The 23,400-nt window shown below is 41.1% G+C and overlaps 2 protein-coding genes across 9 annotated transcripts in view; one reads left to right on the forward strand and one right to left on the reverse strand.

The window, feature by feature from the left end:
* The first annotated feature begins 1,474 nt into the window (after window positions 1-1,474).
* On the forward strand, window positions 1,475-2,776 carry LOC147318531 (uncharacterized). The gene has a single exon (XM_086309869.1). It carries the CDS (start codon window positions 1,719-1,721, stop codon window positions 2,724-2,726), a length of 1,008 nt encoding a protein of 335 aa, XP_086165995.1. The 5' UTR covers window positions 1,475-1,718; the 3' UTR covers window positions 2,727-2,776.
* Window positions 2,777-4,002: 1,226 nt separating this feature from the next.
* Window positions 4,003-23,400, reverse strand: part of rims2a (regulating synaptic membrane exocytosis 2a) — a 155,735-nt gene continuing 136,337 nt past the window's right edge. For 7 of the 8 annotated variants that reach the window (XM_086310518.1, XM_086310512.1, XM_086310513.1 and 4 more), the window contains 5 exons: window positions 7,761-7,902; window positions 7,486-7,598; window positions 7,266-7,367; window positions 6,989-7,128; window positions 4,003-6,639 (listed from right to left, as the gene is read on the reverse strand). In XM_086310518.1, the coding sequence (XP_086166644.1) occupies window positions 6,436-6,639; window positions 6,989-7,128; window positions 7,266-7,367; window positions 7,486-7,598; window positions 7,761-7,902 (701 nt within the window). In that variant the 3' untranslated portion in view covers window positions 4,003-6,435. Of the gene's footprint in view, window positions 6,640-6,988; window positions 7,129-7,265; window positions 7,368-7,485; window positions 7,599-7,760; window positions 7,903-10,469; window positions 11,148-23,400 lie in introns of those variants that run through there. The other variant, XM_086310517.1, reaches the window with a different exon arrangement.

A 23,400-nucleotide genomic window follows, 5' to 3' on the forward strand; every position in this document is an offset into this window, starting at 1 on the left:
TGTCACATGTCCAAAATGCCAGGCAACTTAACGTTAAGTGGTTAGTGGTCATGTGATCTGCAAAACCTCAATGTTGTAATGCTTAACATCAGAATTTCAGCACTGTCTTGGTCAGCACATTAAGTTCTGTGTACTTTATTCACACACTGAGGCTAGCATTGAATGTTTGCTTCAGAGAGAGGTGATAAAAAGAAAACATTTTCACTGATTTGTGAGCGTGACCTGAATACTTAGCGAGTGTATTTAGCTAATTACCTTTAGAACAGGCTTCGATTTTTCAGACAAAGAAAATAATACTTCAGAAAGTCTATCTTGTGGTATTTTCCTTCATAGTAGACACAATAGATGCCTTTTTTTAGGTCAAGGAGAGACCTGTTGAATTGAAACATTAAGCGAAGTAAGTTGTCGACAGAGCAGCCGGTGTGTTTGTGGTGTGGACCCGAAAAGCAGACAAGGGAGAGACTGAAATGAAGTTTAATCAAAAAGCGAGCCGTTGATTTGGCTGAAAAAGCATGAACACAAAAACAAAGCAAGGCGAACAGGTGCGAGAAGTAAAACTAAAACCTATGAAAACTATGACAAGAGAAACATGAACATAAATCTGAGCAGGTGCAAGAAAACCAGAAACATGGACCTGAACAGGATTATGAGAAAGCTGACGTGACGTGGAGGGAGGAAAACAGATGAATCGACAATGAATTAGTGAGAAAGAGGACTTACATACACAGGAGGGTAATGGAGAAAACAGCTGACACAAATGAACCTGAATGCCACAGGGGAAGTACAACTAAACACACTTAACATGGAACACCAGACTCTTCGCAATAAAACAGGAAAGAGAAAAGGGACGTAGACAAGACAACACCAGCTTGACAAATAGAACATGCAACACGAAGACATGAAATACATGGGGAGACAGGGGGCACACAAAAGACACAAGCAAGGAGACACAGAAGAAACATAACTAGATCAAAACGCAAGTAAACCTTAACTAAAATAATAACACAAGAACTTTACATGATTTCAATATAACAATCAAAAGTACTAAACAAACTCACAGACCCTGCCCCCTGACACAGAAACACTGGTTTTATTTACATCTAAACGGATTCCCTGTATCTGCACACTGACTGGGACGCATTCATTGCAACATGAGACTCTGTCACAGTCACATAAAATCAAATGTATGTACTTGCCACAGCAAATGGCCTAGTTATTACATGAAATAAGCATCCATAATCACATATTTGAGAGGAAAAAAACCTGTTAACTCAATATGAGTAAATAATCACTGTTTACATGTATAGTGCACTTTAAACGTATTCATATGAATTTATTTGTGTTTTGATGGGAAAGCAAAAATTCTCTCTAAAACATCCCATAAACTCCAAAAACAAACAAATTCAAATAAAAACATCTTCACTGTGCAGAATGTTTGTCTGTTAAATGAAAGAGCTGCAGTCTGCCTGCTGAGAGTTACTAGGTGTATGACATCACAACGGAACAGAAATACCCATATAGAGCAGAGGCTTCAGTCATTTCACTGCCCTTCCTTCGTGAGTGCACAACAAAAATCCGAGCTCGTTGTTTAAGTGTCTAAATATCGCATTTTGAAAATTTTTTGGGGAAGAAACATTGTGAATACACTGACAAGCTTCAGGAAAACTGTTGCTGTATTTATTGGATCCAGCCAAGTGGTGTAGCATCTTTTTACAAGAATGCAGCGCCAAAACCTGTCGCCAGTGTCTGAGAAAGATCAGCTGGGTTTAAACCCTGTCAAGCTCCCACTAAAGAGAAAGCGAATCCAGCATGATGCTGCACAAAATTGCAGCAGAAGTGCTGACAGCTCCTCCCCAGCAAGGGGAAAACGCAGAATCTGTGGAGAGAAATTTGTACTGAAAAGAAATTTCAGTCAGATTTCAACCAACTGCAGAAGCATCACTGAGGCCTGCTTTTCAGAAAGAAAAGGGATGAAGAAAGACACAGACAAGAATGAATCAGCTGTGACACCACCAAGCATCCAAAAAAGTGCCGCTATCACGATGATCCGACTCAAAGGCAAGAAATTGAATGATACGGCCCCGAGTTTCCAGAATGATGCCAGATCCTCTGAAAGCAAAGGGATGGAGAAAAAGAGGCCAGAAGACCAGAAAGTTAGAAACATTTGGATCGTTGGCTCAAGCTACGTCAAAAGAGGAGAGTTCGGAGCAAGACAGAAGTTTGGAGAGAATTTGGGACTTAATGCCAAAGTCCAATGGTTTGGCAAAGGAGGGATGGGCTGGAGCGGCGTCCTTCCACGTTTTTATGAAGAGTTATCTACACGGAGCCCGCCTGACATATTGATTATCCACGCTGGTGGCAATGATTTAGGACTCATGTCTGCCCAGCAACTTTCTGGTATAATGAAGATGGAATTGATGCAACTGCACAAAGAGTTCCCCTCAATGACGATTGCTTATTCCTGCATCAATCAGCGCCAAGTGTGGAGGTATGGAAGTCCATGGAAGATAAATAAGGACAGGGAGATTGTCAACCATACCATGAGAAAGGCTGCCCACTGCTTTGGAGGGGTGATTATTGAACATCCCTGTTTGAAATTTTTCGACAACACAATCTTTGTACCAGACGGAGTCCATTTCACAAAGAAAGGAAATGAACTGTTTGTGACCAGCATCCGCTCCACCACCAAGAACATTCTGCAGTCAACGCAGAGAAAACAGATTTGAGGCGTCAACCTCTATAATCTGACTACACATATGAACGAGAATACTGAATAAATGCAAAGTCAAAAGAGCAGTGTGTAAAGACTCCTGTGCTTACAGATTCTGAATAGAGATTAGGAAATGTTTGTGACAAAGACACATACACAGACAGTCTCTCTCTCTCACATTTACACTCACACTACAAGAAGATTGTGGATTCACGTGTCTGTGTATTTTCTAATTTTTTATTCCATGTGCTGTATGTTTATTTTTTATTTTTTTAATGCAATAACTGAAATAACACAGATAGAAATGAATAAATGAACAGATAAAAGATTCACATGAATAAGAGGAGGCTACAGAGATTTTTTTATAACTGTTTTTGGAAAAGCAAAGTGTGTTTGGCTATTCTGACTGCAAAAGCTGCCAGAGAGGACAGGATTTAAAGCAAAACTAAAAAAAACAAAAAACACCTTTAAATCTAGGGTGTCAAACATAGGGCCCAGGGGCCAAAATCGGCCTGGCAAAGACTCCAATCAGTCCCACTTGATGGCTGGATGGCTAATGTTTTTCTACTCTACTTAAGCACTCAAATCACTTTATACAATACATTCACCATTTAACAAACATATTTGGGCAAACTCCTCTTCTACATCTAAGTGCCCTCTGTCTAACATTCACACACACATTGATGAACACACTGGGAGCAATTTGGGTTTAGTATCTTGCCCGAGGATCTTCAGACTGGAGCAGCCAGGGATTGAACCCCCAGCCTTCCAATCAGTCACTGATTTGTATGAATTACTCCGGGTTGTTGTAGAGGAGGTGAGCCACAACCACCGTCAGGCAACAAATCACAAAGAACTGTGTTTTTGTGTTTCTTTGTCTGTGCTCATGCATGGTTTATGTGCAATAGCATGCATGTGTGATTGCATGGGTTTCTATGTGTCTAAATGTTTCTCATTACACTGTGTGGAACTTTAGAAATGAAAGGTGGATATCACATTTGTCATTTGTACCTTACATGTCTTCTCCAAGCTCTTCATTCAGGTGTTTTGGAATGGGGAAACACCTACAAACCTAAAACAAGCCATCCTAAGGACCGAAATTTAGAACCATTCCTTTACCATTATTGCATGAAGAAAAGTGACCTAACTGGCAACATTGTGCAGTTAGGTCAATAAATGAAATCAGAATCTGTCTATAAACAACTAAAAAGAGCAACTTATTCACATTGATGTAAAAGATGATGTAGTGTGTGTGAGTGTGCGTTAATTTGATCATCACTCAACTCTTGACATCAGTGTAATATCATTTTTTTTATTTTTAATTTGAAAAATAACTTACATAAATCTCTGTACTCAACCATACTTAACCAAGACATAGCCTTGGCATTAACACATTGCACCAAAAAGAGAAAATGAAAAGGCATTCAAAAGGATAAATAACATGTCTTTGTCATCATGAGGCATTTTTCCTCTTCCAAAAGAATCTATCAGTCTACTTGTGGTAGCTTGTTTACTCAAATTCTGACATCTAAAGGTATGTACAATGAAAATGAAAATATATACTGTAGCTTGTTAAAGCGACAAGGTTTTTCTCTGACATTAAAATGCATTATCTTCACATGGAAAAGGAACAATGCCTCAATTCAGTTTCATTCAGACATACTGCAACTATAAGATTCATGTACTTCCCAGACACGAGAAGTATTGTTAATTACTAAAAATAGAAAATAAAAAATAAACTGGTCTTGGCTTTTAAATAAAACTAACAAAAATATAGTAAAGTAATTTCATTTTCATTAAAACAAGAAAAAAAAATTCTGTGGCAATATCCCTTATTATTTCAACTTGTGATTAGCTCATCTTCACAAACAGTGATGTAAAATTGAACCATGGCAACACGCATGTCGCGCATGTTTGCCGTCTCTTGATTCGGTATAGACCTCTTTGCTGTACCAGTACAGATTATTTTTGCATGTTCGTCAACAATACTGAAATAAAATACACTTGCAATCACAACTGTTTCGCCAGCATCCATTAAATATAAAATATTTTCCTTGTCATATTTTTTCTTCTTCTTTTTTTTCCTCAAAAACCTGAAAGAAAATGTGACTTTCGGGTGGGGTGGAATGTTCTGTTAAAACTTCAATAAATGGCCCAGGAAGACCAAGAACTAATTTGCCATAGAGCTCAATTTAAGGTGAGGGAGAAAAGTAATGAAGTTGACATGCACTGTACAAGAAATTGCAAAAATTCCAAATATCATCTTTATCAAAACATGCTGAGTTACTGTAAGGTGTGCCCAAGCCATGTTGCAAAAGACCCTTTTCAACATGCTTGTTAAACAAATCCAAATCCAAAAGAAGGAAGAAAACAAACATAGTGAAACGATACAGTACTGTAAAGTAACCAACAGTCCTAAAATCTGGACGATGTCAGGGGACTGAACAATGGTAGCAATGAATAGTACGATGAGAAGTACCCTGGGAAAGGAAGAAAAAGAGAAACATGTACAATTTGCACATTATGTTTATCTTTATAAGGCATTAGCCTTTTACAATGAAATAGATCATTTACATTTATTTTCATTATCACTTTTTGTCACATAAACATTTTCTGTTAAATAATTCTTAAGTTCCCCTTTTCTGCATGTCTGCAAAATGCAGATTCATGAATGGTGTAAAGAATGATAAACAATGTCCTTTTTTTTTCAGTCACGATGTTGCATTCACTCCCCTTGAAAACCATGCACTAGTGAAAATTTTCTTTAAAAATAATATAAATTGTTGAAAATGGCTGATTCTGTTTATTTTCATCTTTTTTTTTTTGCAAGTTACAGCCTCAAGAAAATAATTTTCTTCTTTCTTTTTTTATTCAGCTAAATTTGTGTCCATGCAAAGAAACTAAAAAAAGGGAAAAGAAAAATCTCATTTAATTTTCATACAATATATCAACAGAGAAAGAAATATGGTAAGATTGTACATCTTTTCATGGAGTTTGGATTGTTACTGTATTTATTTATTTTTTGGGGGAAGGGGGTGTTGAGGGCAGCCACTTTAAAGTGGCATTTGATTAATCTTTTACGGTGCTTTACCAGTATGGGTTGAACGGGTAGATATATGTAGAGTATGCAGGGTTTTTTCTTTTTGGGGTCTGTGGGAGTGTGGTTACAAGCTGGGACACACCTCACCCAAAGTGATGGTCTCGAAAATTCCATCTACACGGCTAGGTCTGTTGGCGTGGCGTGACCAAGCATCTGGTTAGAAACACTGTCACCCCCTTCAGAGACAAGTACACTGACATTTAAAGAAAAAAGTAAATAAAAGAAATGAAAACGACACAGGAAAAAAAATAAAATCAAGCAACACACAGATTTTTCATTCGAAAAGGGCTTCTGTAGAACTCATTCAGAGGTTCCCAGTGTTGACCCCCATGGCTTCGAATTGGATGAAAACCTGGAATTGACGGATTCCTCGTGCTAAGGAGTTCATTCCGGCTTCCTCCAAACAACAACAACAACACCTGGCAATCCCTGCTACCAGGCGCTCGCGATACGCTTCGCCACATGCACAGTGTGCGTGACGTTTTTGCTCAAAACACAGGATCACGTTTGCACCCCTAGAAACAGGCTCAGAAGACACAACATCAAGCATGCAGTGTAACCGGGGGGGGCGTGACCTGTAATCGCAACACTGGCTGCTACAACAACGCTATCAGTCCACACGCTGCTATGATCGAGAGAAACTGTCCAGTGAGGATTGGGAAGCTCTTCTTGTCAGTGGGGCCAGAGTAGGGTCCACCAGTGAGGAAGGAGGAAAGAGCTTGTACCAGCCAATCACCATGTTGGACAGGTCCAGCTCATCTAACAGTATCTGAACTGCTCCCATGAATGATTTATGGTCCATACGTCCATAGTCACCCCATACGATGACCTGCAAACAAGAACGAAAAAAACTTTAAAGGATGGAGCAAGTTTAGAAAGATAAATGAAGTCAACAGTCTTGGTCAAAATTCAATTCAGTTTTATTTATTTAGTGCCAAATCACAACAACAATTGCCTCAAGGTGCTTTATATTGTAAGGTAAAGACCATACAATAATACAGAGAAAACCCCAACAATCAGATGAACCCCAATACAACTTATATAGCTTTTTATATGAAAAAGCCAATCTGATGTGCAGAACCGTATCAGCTGTGTGACCTTGCATTGAGGCCAGCAGACTGCAAGGAGAAATGCTAATTGTGACACTTTGTTGCAGTCTAAAGGAATAACATTCTTACCTGTAAAACCTTCCCTCCTGGACTCTCCTCAAACGGCAGTTGCTGCTGATAAAGAGGATCCAAGGTTTTTCTTGCTACTTTAGTTTTCTTTTTGGCTATGCAGACTCCGTTTTCCAAAAGGTAGACCTTTACATACGGTGCTGGAAATCAAGAAAGCGTAAAGGAGAGATGAGCTTTTGAAAGGTTTCCTTTTCTCTTTCCGCAACCAAGTCATGCTTACCTTTATTCACTCTGTGAATACCTGACATAGACTAGCACATTTAGTAGCTTTGATTACCTGGCAGTGCCTTGGAACCTGGTTTTCCCACAAGGCCACGGGCTCTGATGACCTCCACCTCCAGTGCACCTTTCTTCTCCACCATGCCAATCTGGATGTCTCCTAAACAACCAACAAAACTGAAGATTTTAACTTGTCTGAAGTGAAGCTTTCATCATTTCAAGCTACAAATCTCTGTAAAAAAAAAAAAAAAGGAAAAAAAAAGGATAACTGTCCTCACCCATAGGGGGAGTAGCCAATGTCTGTCGCCCAACCAGCTGAGCAGGGCCAAGACCATCCAGGAAGTCACTGAACTGGGCATCTGAGGACAGCCTCACACCAGGGAAGATGAGACTGAAACATTAACAAAGAAAAAAAAATAAAAACACCAGGTGTTTATAGTTAGACTAGAACCTGATATAAGTTACCAAATGAAATTCTGAATTTTTCGTGTATATAAAAGCTGCTGAATTAGTTTTCTGATCGTCCGCAGAGCACAAGTGCATGTCTCCTTACTTTCCCTCGGAGCTGTAGCTGTTCATGCTTCCGTCTGTGGACTCCCTGCTGGCCTGCCGAGTCATCCTGCTTCTCATCTCCACCGCCAGGCCTGTCTCTGTGCTCCTCTGGATAGTGCTGCGCAACTTTTTACCTCCCGCTTCTGAACACAGAGTTACACGCACGACACAAATGACAGAGAAGGAGAGAGAAGAATTGTCAGTCCACAACACTGAACTGGGGGGATGCGAGTCGCACGGCGAGAACCATTTGCGCGGATTATCACTGGTGTACGAACGCTTTAATCGGCTCGTACATAAATCTTTCCTCAGGAGAAAACGAATTTCCTTCGGGATTAATAAAGTATTCTGATTCTGATTCTGAAAACAAAGCGCACCTCAGTGAATTCAAATTCTATACCAGAGCACTGCCGTCTCTTTAAAAAGATCGATATTAGGAACACTATGTGCAGCCTTCCTCCAGTCTGCGCCACCGACTGCCTATGGGGGACTTCTGGGAGCAAATTCACCTACAAACATCCACTGTCTATGCATCCCCACCCCTCCAACCCAAACCCACCATCCTGACTGATCCAAGAAGAAAGCTGATTCTCTCCATTAAGCCTCCCGCTGCGCATCGCCACCTGACCGCGTGCGTGTGGCACAATGTGGACACGCCTGCGGCTTACAAACACACAACTCCTCAAAAGTATAGTATGTCTGCTCTACCATATATACACACACACGCACGCACACTTTTCATATCCCATTTAAAAAAAGGTTGGCAAAAAGTTGTCTTTTACTTTCAGTAAGCCTAATGTGCTGAGAAGCTCCTCAAGAGATTCAAATGAAGTGAAACATTATAGGTTAGTTCTAAAAACCTCCGTATGAGCTTTCTACATACACATGCAGCTGTGTTAAACTGAAAACATGTCCCTTTCTAAACATTTAATTGTGCACTGCTACGGGGTGATCCAACCATCACTAAATGTTTTCATGCCTTTTGCAGGTATGGGATTAATTTTTTTCTTCTTCTTCTGTGTAATCAAATTTAGCACTATTTGGTCAGAAAATCCCTGCAAAGCCTGATGAAGGTAATAACACAGAGGTACTATACACAAAGCTTCAGCTCATTACTACAGGGTGCAAAAACCGGCCGTTCACAGACCTTATGTAATTTCTCTCTAATATTTTGCAAGTTTGTGCAGATGAGTAATTTCTAGGCTTCAGCAGTCCTAATCCAGTTATAGGCCTTGCAGTCTTTACTCTCCTTCCTCTCTCCTTTGTTTGCCTTAGTAGAGGAGGAACTGAAGATAAAAAAAAATGGATCATTTTGTGCCTCACAGACATAAAACAGGCATGATGCTCTTCAGCCTTGAAATCTCAGTTATTCAGCTGGCCTCCGCCTCCTCTTCCTGCTCTTCACATTTTTTACAATAAGAGAAGCAGCCACAAAGGTCGTCTCTGACGTCTGCAGCAGACCTCCGCTGTCATTCAGTGGCCAGCCAGACGTTATCAACGAACTTGAAAAACACATGATTTATTAATGGTAATTCTCTTCTGCTTTTGACACAAGTTACAAGGCACAGTCTTGGATTTATGCAGCTTTTGCACTATATCAAGCACTATGTGATCTTATTTGAGTGCTTTAAATACTGTTCCAATGCATTTCAAATAAACGCTGTATGTATCCGCTCTATAGACAAAAATATACAGAGGTGCATTAAAAGCAGTGGCAGATAAGATAAAGATTAGACTGTTATAAGTGTATGTCGGAGAGTAAGTTACTTTTATAAACTATCCAGCAACCACGAAGCAGGAGAGGCGTCAAAACGAGACAAACTGGCTCATCTCCATAAGTTTGCTGCCCTCCAATTGCGACCCTGCCAATCAGGAAAAGACAGCGAGTCTAGGGAAGCTGCCAATGGTGGAAGTGTGAGTTTAAGTGAGTGTGAAATTGTAGCTAAAAAAAAAAGGAGGAGTGGTGAGTAGTGTGGCAGAAAATATGTTGCCAGATAAAGCTACAGAAGAATAGATCACGTGCACTGCAAATCTTCTTTTGTAAATACAACTGCAAATAGAACAAGAAGTGATTGTGAGGCTGAGCTATAAATACACACAGTAGGCGTTACGCTACCTTTTAGGAAATTTGAAGTGACAGTCAGAACAACGTTGTGGTTCTAAGCAAAAAGAAAAAGAAGCACTACTTCCAACTAAATACTAAAGAGGGATTCATTCCAAATACAGAGTCCTTTGTTTTCATCCACAGAATCAGAGTCACAGTCATGCGGGGCAAATTAGGTTTTTAGACCAGCGTGAGTGCCATTTGTAAGCAAACAGACCGGTTCCATTTTGACAACACCACCATTGGTGGCAGCAGCAACAACAGATGCAGAAAGAAGTGTGACTGGCCCACAACTAACTGATGATAAACTGACCACCCACAGATGAAATTGCACATTAAGCTTTATGTCATCATATAACCAGATCATGCACAGTATAACACATTACACTTACTGAAATAGACTAATTGAGCTAAACATCCTAATTGAGCTAATAACATTTCTGAACTTTCCAACGTCCCAGTTCTCTCCCATGCCAGTACCTCTGCAGCTTCCCTCTCATCCTAAATCTATCTCCCCTTGCTCACCGCCATCTTTTAGTTTAAGCCGCACTGTTTACCCCCCAGCAGGAAGCTTTGGCTGTGACATTTCCCCGCCTGTCATCTTACCTCCGTCCTCCTCATCAAAGGAGTTCATGCAGGGGAAATAGACAGCCAACGCTTCGAATGATGCTGACAGGCTCATCTTGCTCTGGGAACACTGGATACGCATCCCAGGAGCCGGAGGAGAGGTATCGTTCCCCTGCCTGCCCATGGTGACTGGTGGCTGTCCTCCTCAATGCGGTGAATTCGATGCTCAAGGCGTCAGCTTTGCCCTTTCTGGCTGATAAAAGCTTTAAAATGTATCTCCAATCTATACTATTCGATGGATTCCTAAGGCTAGCAGTAGAAGATGCTCTGCTGTAACAGGAGAGGGATCTGGCATCTAGTCTATCCCTAGATGCTCTGCTGACTGCATCCTAGGTAGAGCTTTGGAAAAACGCTGCTTCAGTAGTCAAGTCTTGTGCTGTCTGGGTCTGACGTTCCTGCTGCACCTCTTTCTTCAGGGGGGGAGGGGAGAGCGCTGCATTGCGCTCCGCCAATCAGAGGGCCGGGCTGCTCAGACGCACCTCGGCAGGCTCTGCGGGTGAACAAGCTCTACCCAGAGATACTGATCCCCCCCTCCTCCCTAACCCACTCCGTTTCTCAGCAGTATTTTTTTTTCATACCCTTACTTTTGTCATTTGCTTTTTCATTTTTCTCTCTGCGCTTGTTCTTTTGTTCCCTTTGTTCCGTTCATCACTACTATTTTCCTTTTTTCCCATCCTCTACCTCCCACCCCTCCCTCTCCCCCCATTTTGTGCACACAGGCCAGTGAAAATAAGCTGCCATTAGGCCTGCCAACAGTCCTGCTACTTGATGAGAACGCACGAGCCACATGGCGATCACTCAAAGTTCACGTGCCAAACTCTGTTCCTTCACTTTACTCTTTTCCACGGTCGTGATTTCACAGCTGTGTTGCGTTAGGAGGAGTTCTGTTTCTCACAGACAAGAAAGTCAACGAAAGGGAAAAACAACGTTAAAAGCTCGACCTGAAACCCCTCTCGTCTGTCGTCCCTTTGTGGCACAGCCACGTTACAAGAAAGTATGGCTCTCGTCATCCATCACAAACTTTTAAACAGCCACAAAGACTCTTTGTTTGAATTAGAGCCTCACATTTCTAAATATTAACTTTTCTTTTTCTTCATTCCATTTCTGCCATTTGTGGACAGCTGGGGTCAGCTTATTTTAAACAGTTGAGAGCCAAGAGACTCAACAGCGTTGCTCGCTGAAAGGACTTCTTCACCGGTGGTCCTTCAAGTGGCTCATGAATGTACCACCGGCATCGGCTGTGAGTGATACCTCAAAGCAAATGCACGACTTTCAGCCGAACTCCAGCTTCTCTGGTAGCTGTCACCACCGCATTAGGTTCAAGCATAAATCCTGAGAAACTGTGCTGCCCCGACATGCTGCCAGCAGTCCTGCTTTTTTGTTCTCAATATGAATGTGGCAGAATAGGCGCAGGACAAGACAATTATGGCACTTTCTTTGCACCACGGTAAATATAGGAAGCTCCCTGTGGTGTTACTGCAGAGGCAAAAGTTCCTCTCTCTGAGACACTGCAACCTACTTCCACGAAGGAGCCACTTAATGTCCATTTGCGGGTTTCATCTAGGTCACCACTGACAAAACAACTCTTCACGTTTACCGCCACAGGGGGAATCGGAGAAGAGCACACAGTTATAATACAAACACTTGATTTAATATGAACCACAAACTCATTTAAGGATCAGGTAGGCGCTTCTCTGAATTCAAACCGTGAGAATGTTTAAACTTTTATCAGAAAACTTCTGATCTTTGCCCTCATGATGATGATGTAGCTCTGTGTTTCTGATCGTTGATCCAGGCTCAGAGGTTATCTTCTCCGTGTGATGAATTCAACTTTCTTTGGTGGTTATTTTGCTGCTTCTGTAGCACTAAGAGAAGGCTGACATTTTTTTATTAAAGTGATTTTAAAGCTATGAATTGGATGATGCTGAATGATTTTGGTCATCTCCTGCTAAGTTCTAGATCAGGGGGTGTCAAACATAAGGACCAGGGGCCTTAATCAGCCCAGCAGAGACTCTAAGCCAGCCCACTCAATGGCTTTAGAAAATATGGTGGACGAAAGTTTTGGACTTTTTCCTTCTGATATAGACATGCCACACCAAAGTAATTCAATTACTGAATTACTTTCCTGTTTTTTCACAATCTGCTATAGAAAAATCTTATTTTCTACCTATTCCTTACACTTTTAGCCCAAAGAGTCATGCTGACAGATTTCTTTCATTTACTACAACACCATTAAACGTATAACACAAAGGGGAATTTTACTGGTCAGGTTGACTTAAATTCAAACTTGGCTTTATGTGGCTCACTATGTAAAATGAGTTTGATATCCCTGCTTTAGATAAACTCAAAGCCAGCAGGTCAAAAACCTAATTAGTCTAATGACTGAGTTTATGAACAGATATGAGTTCAAGTTGTTAAGTGGAGATATTGCTGGCATGTGACTAGAAATTTGTATGATATGAATTTAATCTTTTTAATTTTTATCTTTTTAAGAAACCTGGAACTATGTTTTCCAAGCAGTTTAATTTAACTGAGGCCTCAGACGCACATGGCAACCTTCAATCACTGGGGAAAATCGTACCAATAGGTTGGCAAGTGGTTGCTTGAGGTTGTTGACTGTCTCTGGCTGAAGTCAGTCAGAAAGAGGATGCTTTACCCCCCCCCCCAGGATTGCTTTTGGTTGCTAGCAGATTGCCAGAGTTGGCTGTAATTTCTCTGGAAGACACAGACTTCAAAGACTCACTAGCTAACAACGGAGCTGCTCGGAAAAAGTGCAACACAAGCTAGAAATGGAGAATATTTGCCCATAAAGTAAAAGTTATGCCTTACCACTGAAACCAACACATTTCAAGAGATGAGACTTTTACTTTGAAGATAAACAATCTCAGTTTCACCACTGCTTAAAAAGTAGTTGGGAAGTAGTTTACAAGTTGGAAACCAGTTTCAAACAGATCAGGGAATACGTGTATTCCCCCCCTAAGTCACCACTCTTTAGGACAGGGTGACTGGAGTTTCACAATCAATTTCACAGTAATGGCCAGCAACCTGTAGCAACCTCTGGCAACTTTTTATTCCTTAGCAACTGGTGATTACTGTGGCGGGGCGTGGTTTGCGATGCTGCTACAGGTGCAATGGACGCACCTGCGCAGCATCTGCAATCACTCCACGCCAGCTTAAAAGTCGGGACTCTGAATTAAGGTTGTTGTTATGTTGAGCTGGCAGCGGGAGAGCTGCAGCTCTGTGTGTCCAACAACCGATGAAATAAACATGATTAAAATGCCACTGGGTCTGCCGTGTATGTTTACAATTACCAACCAGTCTCGATCCTTGTGCAATTGGGGCCTAAACTCCATATCTACCTTAGGTGGTTCAACTCCCTCCAATGTAAAGTAACTGGTCAGTTGTACTAATTTAAAGTAGATTCCTTAAAAAAGACTGTAAGGATACCTGTGTGTCTGAATTCAGCTTTGCTTTGTCCATGTAGAGCCACACAGAGATGTTAGCAAACTTTTGGCCAAGGACTTAAATACAAAAAACTGCAGTAAAATGTTTTAGCATTAACAATGAAATATGGTCAGTGTATTTCACTCGTATGACCTGCTTAATTATATTAGCTGGACCAAAAACAGGGGAAGCAATTTGTAAAGCGGCGTATGCACCAAAACCCTGCTAGAGGAATATTTCTAAGGAAAGCACATTAGGACTGCTAATAGCTGAATGCTAATCACGGTTTCCTCTACAGTAGCAATTCGTCACTCTATTCAGTGATTTTTACTAACAGTAGCAAACAGAAGTAGACAGAACCTATAACGGGCCTGCTGTTTTATTGGCAGTAAAACATAATTGTGTCTTGATGCCAGAGTGTAAATGTAAGAGAGTGTAAGTGCAAATATTAATGGATTGACTAAAAAAAATAAGGCATTCATGATTACTCCCTTAATTCAGTCACATGTTTTGGAGTGTGAGGTTCTCTGTAGATTCCTTTACAGTATCACCGTTAAGTATAGTGCTAAACTCGTCACTTGGCTTCTCTGGTATGTTTCTGCTAGAGCAAAAAAAGGTCATTAGAATTGTACTTGTACTGTGAGGTAGACTGAAGCCAGACACAGACAATACGGAACTACCAGAGCTGCAAAAAGATATAGTAAGTGCCCTTACTCATTAACTGCTTAAGAGAAAGTGGTGATTCACGTCATGGCTTTGCCAAAACAATAACAGCAGACCACAATAATTCTTCTCTCCTCTGTAGCTGGCTCGTGCGCACATGTCTCCAGCAATGCATTAGACACGTGTGGATAACTTCAAATTTTGTATCTTGGGCACAGTTTATTGTTATCTGTCCACCCACAACCAGTGACATAGTGAAAGAAAGAGGCATTGCAACAATTTTCACTTCACCTGACACGCACAGCAACTGGAGACAAAAATATGCTTAATTACAGTCTACATTAATCTGCTTAATGCAGCACGTGGATGCGTGTTCACGGACTGTGAAAACAGAGTTTGCATCAAGTACGAAAAGAAACTTTGAAACTTTTATTTGCTGGGTAATACAGATCATGCTTAACAAAAAAAGGACTTCATTACAGATCAGAGCATTTTAAACACGCTCAGCAATGTGTTGGTAGTAAGAGTGTAGTTAGAATCTAGGTCGCGTCACTAGACCTTTAGCTGCTTTACCTCTTTATTAAAAACACGTGGCTGCAGTTACCAAGACCAGATTGCATGTTAGATAAATGACATGCCGAAAGACTTCAGGAGCCAATATTGGCTGGCCTTTCTATTAAACGTTGACGTGATCGGGGTGCCAGTTAAACAAGACATCAGACCTTTAGCTCATGTGATTTAGAATTAAAGTATTTGACACTCCTTCCTCTAAAAGCATCTCCATCTTAGGTCATAAGCGTACTACTCTCTGATTTCACAACACTGTGACTAATGCTGGTTAACACTGAACATATCTTGCTTTGCTCTATACTATGATAAATCTGCCAGACAATGACCACACAACTGGAAATCACAAGCACCTCAGAAGGCAGGAATGTGAAGAATCTACAACATAGGACCGTAATATCCCAGAAGTCCTTGTGTACAATCTGCCTGAGAGGTGGCGGGACTAACAGGCCAAAGCCTTCAGAAGTCTTGATGTGATTGATGAGCTCAGACCAGGCCAAGCATCAGACAGCAACTCTGACCCTGCACACTGTAAACAGAGCTTAATGGAGGGCTCTAACACTTTCCCTCACATGCATGGACGTAGGCAAACAGACACCAATAAGCATGTGAATATGTACACAAGGATACAGTGCAAAGGTAGATAAACACGCTTGCTACAAAAACAGCTTTCCCTCCTGTGTCTCAGTCAAATATAATGAGGAATGTGAAGCTATGTGTGATGTCCAATCTCACCTCACATTATATTAAAGCTGCATCCAGAATATCTTTGGCTACTACACATAAAGACACAATCTTGACATGTACACAGTACAAAAAAACCCCCAAAACAAATCTTTAGCTTTCTTAAGGTTCCTCTTTTTTAAAAATAGCATGATGCTAACATTGTCTGGACACAGTTGTTATGTCTGCACGCAAAGAAACAATTTACTGAAATATGAATATGAAAAGGCCCAGTCAAACTTAAAACCTTAAATGGCTGAACACTTCATAAAAATGCATAACGCAATCAAAAGTGCTCAAAATAAAATAATGTTCCACCTCAAGTTGTTTACTACATATGAAAGGAGACTCCACTCACACATGTATACACAGCGTTTCCTGCTCTTCACTTTGCACCTTAGGTAGAAGTTGTCAGGCTAAAGGCAATATTTAAAACAGGCTCTGCAGGTGACGTTTGAACAGTTTGTCCCCTGGCTGCCTCCATCCACTCAGTGGTGCAAACACTGAAGCAACAACAGATGGAAAACTCATTAGAAAGAGAAAGAAGATCCAAATACGATCTGATAGAAACTGCTGACATCTCTTACGGTCACAACAAACTACTGTCATATGCAATATGTTCCTTAGATTGCAAAAATTGCAACAATTATATTACTACAGCTTATTTACCTCTCAGACTGAAAGAGGAAATAAGTTGCTTTAACCACTTTTATAAAACACAGAAGCATCCAGCCCAGACTCTATGACTACCCTTACCACAGTATTTTTCCAGTACATGCCTCATCAGACTTCCTCTCTGACTGACAGCTACATTTAAAGAAAAAAAAAAAAAAACAATCAGGAGAGGAAGTACAGTATTTTTAGCAATGCCTAAAAATCTAAAAATGCATTGTGTAAGTTCTATTTTAGCTCTGCTCGGGCGGGAGCGAAGAATGTGCTGTGCTTGAACTGCGAGACGTGGCAGTACAAGTGTATTCTTAAACTGCGTCCAAGCTTCAAATTCAGGCAAGGGAGACATATGGCTGAGGAGTGTGAGTCACACCGCAGGTAAAAGCACCGTGCAGCTGATGGAGCAGGGAATGGGCAGAAGATGAGTCAACGGCTTTAAACCTGAGCTCACTGAGATGCTGCCTGAAGACAAATAATCTTTGACTCAAACATATAACATACCAGTAGGGATGGGTATCGTTTAGGATTTATCTGATACCAGTACCAAACCGGTACTTTTGACATGGTGTCGGTGCTTAAACGGTGCTCGAACCGGTGCTTAAAGAATGGAGAACACAAACTTTGTCCAAAAACCTCTCATGTTTAGCTGTTTTTTTGTAAAAAGATAACAATGTTAGCCTTTTCTGCAGCTATAGGGCATATATGGTATCACTCTTAGCTGGAAGCAGTGCTTAAACAATAGAAAAAACACAATCTTTGTCTAAAAACCTCTCGTGTTTAACTGTTTCCCACTTTTTCTTTGGTCATTTTAGCCTTTTTGGCCAGGGTGAAGGGAGCATCTGCCATCAAACAAGAAGACAGCCGCATGTAACTACGACGGTGTTTGCTAGTTCACCTTACATGCATTCATGTAATAACGTGGTTATTCTACTCAACGTAAATTACACACGAACAACATTAAGCTACTCACGCAGAGAAGAACGGCTGCTGCTGCATCATCATCCGTCATCATTTCTGCTACACTGGCAGGGCTAGGGGCCAGGACTCTCCTCTTCGGGTTTTTGGGGGATGTTGCTAACTCCGGGTCCGATAACAGGCACCACAACCGCAGTAGATGTGCACGGTGTGAGGTCTCGCAGCAAGCTATCAAATACGGTGCATTTCTCGGCTTTTAACAAAATGCTATAGATTGCCAGGTGTTTCATCAGATTCGAGGTGTTACCTCCTTTGACAGTATCACAGTATCAGCTTAAAGCACTTGTTGCAGGCTGCTGAGTTTGCATCTTTTTGCTGTGAAGTACAGCCAGACTTTTGACCGCTTCGCCTTGGGCATTTTTAATCTGTAGCTCTGCTCTAAAAGAACGTACGTACCTGGGCCCGCCTACTATCCTCGGAAACGTAAAATGATTGGCTAGAATCCAAAGTGTATGACATCTCAGGAAAAAAAAGCACCGAAATAAAGCACCGAAATGTGTGCTCCTTTTCGGTCTGGTCACTACCGTTTATGTCAGAACCGGTGCCATACCGGTACCCATCCCTACATACCAGTCATGTGAATGGCTGAGTCCACCCAAACTTTTGACTGATACTGTTTATTTACAACACTCAGCATTTTTTTTAAAAGTTGTAAAAATCATGTGTACTTTCATCCTTCAAGGGTCACTGTGTGTTTTTAGTCTACTCAAAGCAGAAAATCACTGAACATGATAATGAAACTTCCCATATGGAAAAGAAATAGAAAAAACTTATAAAAGATTTGCTTAAGATTTGGCTTACTTCATATAGTGAATCATATAAGGCTTATATGATTTACTCATGAAAGTAGCCACTTTCTCATTACTTTCATATATTGTTTTAGTAAGTATCCAAAACATACGTTTCATTTATAGAATTTTTCAAGGGATCTTATATCTGTTTTCACTCTTGTATGCTTTTCATACAAGTTTCACACAAGACAGATACAAACCTTATAAGATTTATATATATCTTTTCCATATGGGTTAAAAGAAATTAAATTTAATTGAAAAGCTTTTATTGTGTAGATTCTTTATTGTTCAAGGTTAAAACATTTTGAAATAACTCGCTAATTTCCTGAAGCTTAATTGCTTAATAGTCTAGCACTGGCAGCTCTTCATATTTTCTTTAGATCACAACTGAATTATGCAACGCTTAAACAGCACAACAAGTGGCGGGAATGAGAATCAGCACTGGTCCATCTACGCCCCCACCCTCACCTATGGTCACAGGCTTTGAGTAGTGACCAAAAGAGGGAGAGCGAGAGATAAAAGTGGTGGAAATGAGCTTTCTCCAAAGGGTGGCCTTTGCCTTAGAGATAGGGTGAGGAGTTCAGCTATCCAGAAGGGGCTCAGAGTCGAGCCGCTACTCCTCGACATCGAAAGGACTGAGTTGAGATGGTTTGGGCAACTGACAAGGATGCCTACTGGGTGAGGTGTTCTGGACATGTCCCACTGGGGGAGAGACAATGGGGCACACCCAGGACACATTGGAGAGATTATATCTCTTGACTGGCCTGGGAATGCCTTTGCGTTCCGAGTGGACAAACTGGAGGAGGCTGCTGCCTCAGCGTCCCGGTCCCAGATAAGAAGAAGTAAATGGATGGATGGATGAATAAAGAGCACATTAAGAAAAAAAACCATCTTCAAAACAAGAACATTGGCTGATAGCTTAGAAAGGACAAAATACACTGTCTGCTGGGAGAGACACCATGTCCTGCACACACTCAGTGTGAAAACAATCTGTTTAGTCCGCCACCTCGGAAATTCACATCACAGCTTATGAATAAACAATATGACTGAGTGATCATTTACAGTCAGAACACCCAATCCCCCCACCACACACACACACACACACACACACACACACACACACACACACACACACACACACACAAAGAGCATATACTTCTCTTAGCTGATATCTGTGCACTCTTAAACTGTTTTTCAGACATTAACTTTAGACAATCTCAGCAGTCAAGGGTCAGGATTATGTCCATAGTTGTTCTTTTGCATATGAAATAGTCCCCTTCACATGTGTTTGTGTTACCATTAATACTCTGTATTGGTTGAAGTAGCTGCCTGGAAGGAGTGTGCAGCAGGCAGGCCACAGGATGCCCAGTTGCTAGCAATGAATAAACCAGACAGGTATTAGCTGTTCACACATCAATAGCTGGCAGCTTGGGAACTGGCAGGTTAAAGACCAGCTTGTGTGTGATCCAGCTGTGCAGGAGGTTTGCCATGTTCCCTTCTGCTAGTTAGGTCTTAGAAAAGTTCAGGACTGTTGCGTAAGTGTGAAAACAACTTTAGCACATAAGTGGACGTCAGTTCCAGCACCAGGAAGTGTGACAGTGTAATATTATGGTAAATGGCCTGTATTTGTATAGCGCTTTTACTTAGTCCCTATGGACCCCAAAGTGCTTTACACTACATTCAGTCATCCACACATTCACACACTGGTGATGGCAAGTTACATTGTAGCCACAGCTGCCCTGGGATGCACTGACAGAGGCGTGGCTGCCAGACACTGGCACCACCGGGCCCTCTGACCACCACCAGTAGGCAACGGGTGAAATGTCTTGCCCAAGGACACAACAACCGAGACTGTTGGAGCCGGGGCTCGAACCGAACCGATTACAAGACGAACTGCCAACTCTTGAGCCACGATCTCATAATATAATGAGAAAACGCATTAGGGTTTCATCTTAATCAACTATACAACCATCACCCGTTTACACTACACACTGTAAAACGTGTATAACACACTGTAACAGACTTAAGACCCATCCAATTACGAAGCAAATCACTGGGTAGCTGACATTTAAGTCACTAGTGGCTGCTCTGTTTGTGTATTGTAGGTAAATGTCTTCTGTATTTCCATTCAGTCAGGTTGGTAAACAGCTGCATTAGAAGTCACTTCAAATGCCTCAGAGATAAGATCAATTTAATTCAATACCTGCTTGCTTTGCATCAGTTATAAGTTGCTAAGTTTCACTGACGTTTTATGATCTCCGATGGCCACGTCAATGCATGCCTTTTACTTTGTGTACGCTAGTTGGGGGATAATATAATTAAAGTGTGAGTTTAAGTATCATCCCAAGTGAGACAGAACACAAAGGGACTTCATTAAAGAATTCATAACAACAATTTTTTCAGGGTAATTTACACTGTAGGGACTTGGCAGCTGGGATTTATTTGTTATGAACATCATGTAATGAAGATATAAAACTGACATCTGGTGCATACAACAACCAGCCATGAGAAATCCGTACTGTCAACTGCAGAGGGTAAACCTTAACAACTTCCAGACCAACTTCAGTACTAACTGCAGAAGCACTATAATGGACACCCATGAACGCTGTGCCTGTAAATGTTGGTGGCGTAAAGCTTTAGGGCTACTCGGGTAAGCCTGACTGAATAAGCGCAGACTTCACAGATGGACGACCGTGTTCAGTCATTAGATGAAAACTGTCAATTACATAATGCTGCCTCTTGCTCAGTTAAAGCACTAGTAAACTGAATCTGCTGAACAACTTTTAACAACAGGATGTTTCATCATCATCCATTGCCATTTCTGAGTCATGTGTGGAAATGAGGGTTTTATTTTTATTGTCTGCTGCATGTCGATTACTGGACCTACTGCTGACCATCATGACTCATTCTTGCAGCTGATTCATGAAACAAATCTGAAACTTTCAAAAGCCTCATCCTACCTAAAGTAGATCAGCAGTTATTTAGGTCAATGCAAAGATGACTTGTCTGAGTGCCTGGACTGATTAACAACCATGAAGCCGCTTTTGAATTGTTGAAATCGAGAATGATGGAGGACACGCAGGGGAAAAAGAACAGCTAGAAGAGATGGTAGAGGGAATAATGAAGGAGGTTAGAGAAAGATGGGTAGAAAACACAATAATGATAGAGATATAATAAGATCAAGAAGATCTGAAAGACTAGGTGAGGCAGAAAGAGGGTTGGGGCTGTACCTGTGCTGCTGTGTTCCATTCATGCATCACTCTGAGAGCAGTGTGTCTGCGCCAGCCCCCTAGGAGATTAATTAGCAGCCTCAGCTAGCAGAGGAGCTGCTGAGATAGGCACCCAGCTTAACACCGAAGATAAATTACCTTGGCTGAAAGCTCAAAGTTCAGCTATTTCACCACATACAAAAACAGACTGAGGATTTTGGAGGTCCAAAACTGCGTCAGTACCTGGTGTAATAGGAGGGAGAAAGGGGGGCAGCCATCGCTTTCTTTCTATACTGTATACATTCGGCTATAGGTTCACTCAAAGATTAGTACTCAAAGCAAAGTTTTGAATCTTTTACTGACCAGACTCAAGCCGCTGAATATTTCAACTCTTCATGGATGAAATATCTCCATATAAATCTTCATTAGTCAGTTACCCAGCTATGTGACTGCAGAATCAGGTGCACTATCAACATTAAATCTGAGGTCACCAAAATAATTCAGTTTCTAGGAGCAAAAGTAGGACGGTTACATGACAAGATGTTTACAGATAACTTTTAGAGCATCAAAAGAAATGTCTTAGGGAGAAACATTATAAAATAACTATAAAAAAAAGAACAGACACTTCAATTTATCTCCAGATTTTTAAAAAGAGAAGGTCAAATCTGGTCAGGTTTCTTTCAGGGTCGTAAGAAAAAATAAATAAATTGCTGGAACACTCCAGGCTGCATTCAGGGGAACAGGAAACTAGATGTTACTGACAACGTATCATATAACATACTTAAATCCCTCCCACTGATTCCACATATTCCTTATTTCTATATCACTGCAGGCTACCTCGGCCACTGTTGCCTTTTTTGTTTGACTGATCATCATCTCAGCCTTAATACTTAGAGGCCGGTGGTGAGTCACAAAGATCGCTGTGCAACTGCATGTGAAACATAATGAGGACAGGTGGGGGTGGGGAGACACAAGAGAAATTTATTATCAGGTAAAACGCTACCAGCCATGCTACAAAAATGGTTTCAGGGGCTTAATGAGTATGAAGTGTTTTATAAAGCCATTACCTCACATCAGCTAAAGTTGTAAACAACTGGAACAAAATTTGTTTTTTTATTTAAAGTGGATTCACAACACCATAAGGCTGAAAACAATATTTAAAATTAAAATATTAACAAACAGAAAAAGGAAGGAATGAAAAAGCATCCCACCTGCAGATCAGCAGCACAGATAGCAATTACACTGAAATTACAGGCTGCCCTCTTCAGAGGCGAGTTGGAAGGAAAGTTTATGAAGAAATACACATGTGGTGAAAGTATGTAGATGGATTTCCAATAAGCTTGCAACATTAGACTGTTTAACTATCTGCTTTTTTTTATCTGCATGGAAGCTGCTTTACTGAGGTGTTTAGGAAATAAACTGCATCTCTGTCAAGCTTAAAACATAATGCACATACACTCAACAAAAATATAAACGCAACACCTTTGTTACTGCTCCCATTCCCCATGGGATGGACGTAGAGACCTAAAATTCATTCCAGATACACAATATAACCATCCCTCCCAAACAGTGGTCACAAATCAGTCCAAATGTGTGGTAGTGGGCACATCTGCTATATTGAGGTAATCCATCCCACCTCACAGGTGTGCCACAGCAGGATGCTGATCTGACATCATGAGTAGTGCACAGGTGTACCTCAGACTGCCCACAACAAAAGGCCACCCTGGAATGTGCAGTTTTGTCTCACAGCAAAATGCCACAGATGCCACAGCAATGAGGGAGCGTGCAATTGGCATGCTGACAGCAGGAATGTCAACCAGATCTGTCGCCCGTGCATTGAATGTTCATTTCTCAACCATAAGCCGTCTC

Source organism: Aulonocara sp. 'chitande type north' Nkhata Bay, linkage group LG11 (assembly GCF_057382095.1).
Source record: "Aulonocara sp. 'chitande type north' Nkhata Bay isolate Kocher_YH1m ecotype deep benthic linkage group LG11, A_spYH_male_GT1.1, whole genome shotgun sequence".
Lineage (NCBI taxonomy): Eukaryota > Metazoa > Chordata > Actinopteri > Cichliformes > Cichlidae > Aulonocara > Aulonocara sp. 'chitande type north' Nkhata Bay.